This window comes from Quercus suber, unplaced genomic scaffold (genome assembly GCF_002906115.3).
Source record: "Quercus suber isolate HL8 unplaced genomic scaffold, Cork oak 2.0 scaffold_392, whole genome shotgun sequence".
NCBI lineage: Eukaryota > Viridiplantae > Streptophyta > Magnoliopsida > Fagales > Fagaceae > Quercus > Quercus suber.
Genome location: NW_027069844.1, coordinates 707,880 through 715,038, shown reverse-complemented (window position 1 = coordinate 715,038; position 7,159 = coordinate 707,880). Strand labels below are relative to the sequence as shown.

Below are 7,159 nucleotides of genomic sequence, written 5' to 3'. Positions count from 1 at the left end.
ATTTTATCAACAACATATTTGATTGTTCAATTAGATTTATTTTGATGTATTAGTTCTTCCATGCTTTCAATAAATTCAATCATGTTTTTCTTTTTGTTTAGATGAATTTCTAATAATTTCAAATAGAAATTAGGTTTCAAAGTGAATGGGTTTTTCTGAAAACTTTTCTAACCGCATTATTAATCGAGGTTATCATGCATTTTTGAATTGTTTCAGTTCAACCAAATCATAAGTTTTTTATTGTATAAGAACAATCAATTATGAAATATATATTTTCTTAGATCACAAAGAATTTCATATCAATATAGGGAAACACTCCGATGCCCTAGTATTTACATTATTGATTTTAATTGGCTTTTATTATTATTCTTATTAACAATCACCAAGCAAAAGTACTTTTCTTCTTCACCCAAGTTGTTATTTAATTATATTGTCTTTGAATTTACCCTGCTCTTTATGGTTCGACATCGATACTTCGAGAATTATATTGCTACGATCTCCTGCACTTGGGAGTGAGCAAGCAATGGATGAGGAGCCGCATTTTCAGAAGGACGGCTTTAATGGCTCGGTTGTGGTGGCGCCAGTGGTGGCCGCTAAGTTTAAGCCAAGTTCTGTGTGCTCGGACAATATGGTACAGAACTTCATCGAAGAGAACAATAACAACAACAATAACGAGAAGCAATTCGGTGCGGTCAGGTGTTGCCGTAACCGCTGCAACTGTTTTAACCAGAACTGTATTGATGGCAGTTCGGAAGATGAATGGGACTCTTTCGGCGATTCTAACTATTCTTCCACGGTGTCATCTCAACTCCACCTCCAATCTTCAATTTACCATTTTGTCCTTTTCCACAGAGCCTATCTAACGGTAGCAGTAACTAAGTTGTAACAGAGTATTGAATTGACAAAAATTGAAATTTAGAGGACTAAATTGACAAATCTGAAAGTTAGAAGATTAAAATGAAAAACAATAAAAATTAGAAGGTCAGTTTTTTATTTTTGCCAAAAAAAAAAATAAGCAAGTGATGTTATTACAATGGGAGTCTCTTCTTTTCTTTTCTTTTTCTTTTTTTTCTTTTTATGGTGCATTTTTGCACTGCTATCACTATGACAGAAAACTGAAATTATGTCAATGTACAAACATTTTTACAAGAAGATCCCAAAAGAAGCTAAACGATTTCTCTCACGCTTATAAAAACCAGGTCTCTTCCGTAATAGCCTCTCTGCTCTTCAGCCCAAACACTATACCAATGATTCATAGCTCTGACTCTGTCTCATTCTCTTCCTAATTTCATTTTATTTTAGTTTTCCCTATTTTACTTTCATTTCCCATACACCATTTGATTGATATGCTATAGGAACTAAAATTTCCTTCCAAAAAAAAAAAAAAAATCACATTTATCAAACCGTTTACTCATACAATTCCTCACTATCACTTTGATTTTTTTTTTTTTTTTTTTTAAAAACCCAAAAAATTTAATAAAAAAATAAATAAAAGAAAATAAAGAAAACCCTTTTCTTCAAATTTCAATACAGCTTTCGACAAATTTTTGTGTAGCTAAGCTGTGAATTTGTGATTCTCGTTTCCTTTAGAGTTCTTGAATTGGAACCCATTGTTTTTATTAGCAAGAAGATTGTGTTTTTTCTATTTTCTTTTGTGGGTTAAAATATTCTGTAACGTTTCCGGGATTGTTGAACTTTGTTTCTGAGACACTAAAAGAGATGGAGAAGAAGAAGGTGGCGGTACCGCTTGTGTGCCATGGCCATTCACGACCTGTCGTCGACTTGTTCTACAGTCCGATCACTCCGGATGGGTTCTTTCTCATCAGTGCCAGCAAAGGTTTTTAAGTCTCATTTTGCAATCTCTGGCTGTGATTTTTGGATTCAAACAATTTTTCTCATCTGGGTTTTCTTTGACTTTCTGTTTTTCTGTGTGTAACTGCAAATTTGGATTGAAACCCATTGATCTGAAATGGGTTTTCTTCGAAAAGGTTGTTCTTTTAGTAATCACTGGCTTTTTTGATGGATTAGGACTGTTAACATTTTCTTAATTTGATTTGTGGTGAACTTGGTTTTGTTTTGTGGCACATTTTTTTGAATTGGGTTGTCTCTTTTGTGTGGTTTTGAATTGTGACTTTAAATTGTAACACATTGTTATGAAAATGGGTTTGCTTTATATTTAATTGTATTTGTATAATTAATTACTTCCTATTGTGTTGGTTTATGACTGTAAACTTTCATGACTGGCTAGTAGTTTACTTAATTTTGGTTAGTTATAGAGCTCATGATTCTTCAACTGAAAATTGGTGCTGATTTTGAAATTTAGATGGTAGTCCAATGTTGAGAAATGGGGAGACTGGGGATTGGATTGGGACCTTTGAAGGACATAAAGGTGCAGTGTGGAGCTGCTGCCTGGATACTAATGGTCTACGAGCTGCATCTGGCTCTGCAGATTTTACAGCGTATGTAATTGTGCTTATTTATATTGAAATATGTTATCCTTTTCATTAGCGACACGCCTGCTCAATTTTGGTAGTTCATATATATATATATATATATAACCAAAACTATGTTAGCAATAGATTCTATTTGAAAAGTTTGTGTAAATTTAGGTAGCACAGAATAGTTATTGATGTTATGTGGTACTTGATATATAACTTAAGTGTTACTCAATATCATTCCGAATGATAGTGCTACATATCAGTATGTGATATTCATTGTGCTGAAAGACGCATTGCAATATGTACATGAAAAAATGTATTTTTTTTTTTTAATTAATTTTTTCCCTAGACGATGTAATTCTTTTAATTTAAATTAAAGTATTTGACTTGTCATGCATGGTACAGTATAATAGACAATATATAAAGCACATATAGATATACAGTATAACAATTATGACATACATTCTGGCAACATCATACCTCCGAATTATTTATGTGGACGGAAACCTCATTTTTGAAGTCTATTGTTTGCCTATGAACATTGTTGTTTCACAAATGTGCTTATATTAATGGCAACCCTAGGTAGATTTAATTTCTGTATTAGGAGACATCAAGATGCTTTTACAATTAAGATCATTATCATACCCCTTCAACCCCCTCTCTTCTTTGTCTCTTGCTTTTTATCTTGCTTCCTTGCAGCAGCAATTGATAATATGATAGCATTTGTAGCAATATGGAGATTCCTTATGCTTATATTATACATGCAGGAAATTATGGGATGCATTGACTGGGGATGTATTGCATTCTTTTGAACACAAGCACATTGTTCGGGCATGTGCATTTTCAGAGGTAGACTTAAATTTTGCTTTTTCCCCTGTATAGAGTATCTCTATTTGTATTTGATCTCTGGAGAGTATTCCTTTTTGCTTCTTTATGATTTTCAGAGGGGGACATTTTGCACAACTTCTTAAATGACTATAAAGATGGATTTTGAAAGGTCAATTCAATATAAGGCAGGCTATGAGAATTGATAAGGATAATTATACAACTAATAGGAGCAACTGTGCCTTCCCCCTTAATGTTTAGTCTGAACTAGAATTCAACTGAGTTGCTTTTGTACAGGATACACACCTTCTACTCACTGGTGGATTTGAGAAGACACTCCGAATTTTTGATTTGAATCGTCCTGATTCACCTCCAAGAGAAGTTGATGATTCTCCTGGTTCAGTTAGAACTGTTGCATGGCTTCATAGTGACCAGACAATATTAAGTTCTTGTACCGATAGTGGCGGTGTCCGGTATGCCCAGTTGTTAATGATTGATCAATGTTAACACATTTAAATTTGTGTCTGTTCTTTATTTCCTAGATTGCTTAGCATGAAGTTAAGAGATGCTTATATGTAAAGAAATGGATCTAATACATGTCACATATCAGAAAAAATTTTAAGTTCTGAAATTGGTGCTTTGTAAATCAAGACAAATAAGTGAGATGACATATAATGTTTAAAATGTAAGCCAGTTCTTGATTATTTAATGGAATTCTTTAGATTATATACTCATTTAGATGTAAAGCTTGGATAATTGAAGAGTGTATGTCAAATAGACTTCATTTGAAAGTTTTCATAAAATCCACAAACCTCCTTGACACATATTTGACTGTGTCTATGATACAAAGGAAGCCACCAATGTATGTGTGCATCTTAGAGAAGGCCATCAAACAATGCTTAACTGAAATATAAGGGAGGAGCAGTTTAAGCAATTTTCTCTTTGAATTTGAGTTGGCTGTGGAACTCCAGCAAGACTCCCAGCCATGGTTCTTTCAGTTGGGTGTGGAAACCTCAGCTATACTTTTATAAATAATTCTTTATGTAGGCACAATGAGACCTTTAGTTCTAAATTGTAGAACCTGTATGTTGTCATGCTTGGTTCCAGCTAATGGAATTTATCCTCATCTGCTGCCTTGATCTTTATTTGTCTCGAACCCTTACCCATGTAATAATGGTAGAAGACAACCACCACATGCTCTTTCAATTGTAGACTAATTTGATTGCAATTGCAGTTCATTTGCAACATCTAATCTTGCAGAGATAACATTAGTTTGAGATTATACTCTCTTCTTCTGTTTGAGTTGGATCTGTGTTTTAATTTTTGTATCACTGACATTATCATCTTTATGTGGCTCTACAGGTTATGGGATGTAAGAAGTGACAAAATAGTTCAATTACTTGAGACCAAGTCACCTGTTACTAGCGTTGAAGTGAGTCGGGATGGCCGCTATATAACTACCGCTGATGGGTCGACTGTTAGGTTTTGGGATGCAAATCAGTAAGTTTTAAATTGGGTATTTGAATTTTTGTAATGTTTGTGATTGTGCATGCTTGCCTGATAACTTATTTGCTTGTTAATCCATCAGTTTTGGATTAGTTAAGAGCTACAACATGCCATTCAATGTGGAATCAGCTTCATTGGAACCAAAGCTTAGCAACAAATTCATTGCTGGAGGAGAAGACATGTGGATTCATATGTTTGATTTTCATACAGGAGAGGAGATTGGTAGGTTATAAATACCTTTATTCAAGTTCTATTGTCTATCGTCTTTGTGTTATTACTAAGAGGGCTATACATCATGCCTTGTCCAAACCTTTTCAAGTTGTCAGTTTCATTTTGCTTCTGATGTATGCTTTCTATTCCTAATTTCTGCTGCATCCATCTGGGAACATGCATATCTAATTGTTGAGGGTGTTTGGATACTGCGTGAAAGTGCCTAATATGCTTCTTTTTTCTTTTTCTTTTTAAAGAAAGTATCATGCTCTTGCAGAACAATTTTTCAATAACCACACATATTTTGTTGGCTGTGAAAAACAGATAATTCAGATTTGTAAGTAATAATTTTTATTTCCACCAAATAGCCGGGGCTGTTGTCAATTTAAGGGTAGTGATATTTGTTAATTTTCCTGTGTTCAAAGTAATGGTCTCCATTTATAATGAGCCTTTTCACTAATTTAGGATTTGCGTTGTGGTTGTAGGATGCAACAAGGGTCATCATGGTCCTGTCCATTGTGTTCGCTTCTCACCTGGAGGGGAATCTTATGCTTCTGGATCTGAAGATGGAACCATTAGAATATGGCAAACAGGCCCTGCAAATCATGATGAGAATGACACACTTCCTGGGAATGGCCCAGCTGGGAAAGTGAAGGTTGGGGATGATGAGGTTACTAGTAAAATTGAAGGCTTTCATATTAACGACAAAGGGAAGAATGAAGAGGAGAAGGCGATTGATATTTGACTTAGCCTCAAGATTGTCTGGAGCATTTACCGTGTGTTACAGCATTTTGCCATGATTCTATATGCATTTCAGTTTTTGGTTGTTGATCAATGCACACTGCATCTCATTTCCATTGTAAGCTACATGTGGTTTCCATGTACAGTATATGTTGTTTTCCTGTTTGGTCAGTTCCATTTCAGTTTTGGTTATTGTGAACCTTATATCAATTTTTGTGTAAAACGTGCATGTTTTCGCCTTTTGAAATACGTGATACATGCAGGTCCTTATTTTTGAACTACTTATCAATCTTATCTGGTTGGTGATTATAAACCGCCTATTGGAAGAAATGTGGCTTATAAAGGAGAGGGGTGTACTGATTGCTATATATGCTAAAATTCAAATTAGCAATTAACAAATGATGTTAAGTTAGTGACTAGTCTTTTGGGCAATTGACGGTGGACTTCCATGTGTTACCAGTAACTGTATAGTCCTAAAGCAAAAAGATACATATCCTAGACTGATTCTTCTTTGTTTTGTCGCTTCTAATTCACTAGTTTTGGGTTTTGTATTAGGTGTTAATGCAAAGATGTTGATTTCTAGCTGTAGTTTTCTTAATTAAATCTTTAGTTGTTATATTTACTTTTAGGGGAAAAAGCAATTTTTCACTCTATGTTTTGGGTAGTTTACAACTTTCCTCCTTATCTTTGAAACCAATCAATTTCCTCCTCTATGTATGGAAAATGAGCAAATACCTCCAATCCGTTACTTTTTTTAGTTGAATCCAATGAAATTACAAATACAATCTAAGAAAACAATAGTCCAATCTTCAATTTTTTCTCTTATGGTGTGTAGTTAATAATTTCTTCAAAAAATTTATTTCTCAAATATAGAAGATGAAATTAGTTGGTTTAAAAAATAAATGTGGGAATTGTGAACTACCCAAATATAAAGGGGAGGACAATGCTTTTTCCCCTTACTTTTTTATGTATATTAATGGTATTGACAGTTTTGAATTTTAGCATTCCATAAATTAAATGACTATTTCATTAATTTTATCCTAGCACAGTTTCAGTTTTCTCTCGAATTTAGTTGTTACATGGTGCTCATCTTCATAATTGACATAGAGTACTTAACGTAATTACCATCAATAAAAAGTCCTATTTGTTGAGGCAAAACAAACTCGTATACTTTTAGAGATGAAGTCGATCATGAAATCGAAGGCTTAACAACTAGGAGCATGGAAACATAGAAAGCATGAGCAACGAAGCTCAAAATGAAGGCTTAACAACTCGTATACTCTTTTGCAAACTAATGCCACCTCAAAGTATTGGCAAATAGGTTGGAGCGAGGAGGATTCCAAGTAATGCTATGAGCCTATGATCACATAGATGATGTTTTGAATTCATATTTTCTATATTTTTTATGACATGACATAAAAATGAATATTAATTTCTAG

The 7,159-nt window shown here is 33.9% G+C and overlaps 1 protein-coding gene across 1 annotated transcript; it reads left to right on the top strand.

Moving 5' to 3' along the window:
* Positions 1-1,464: 1,464 nt before the first annotated feature.
* Positions 1,465-6,050, top strand: LOC112027109 (uncharacterized). Its single transcript, XM_024059783.2, has 7 exons — positions 1,465-1,837; positions 2,324-2,459; positions 3,206-3,287; positions 3,561-3,736; positions 4,626-4,763; positions 4,852-4,991; positions 5,465-6,050. Exons 1-7 carry the CDS (start codon positions 1,720-1,722, stop codon positions 5,722-5,724), a joined length of 1,050 nt encoding a protein of 349 aa, XP_023915551.2. The 5' UTR covers positions 1,465-1,719; the 3' UTR covers positions 5,725-6,050.
* Positions 6,051-7,159: the final 1,109 nt, after the last annotated feature.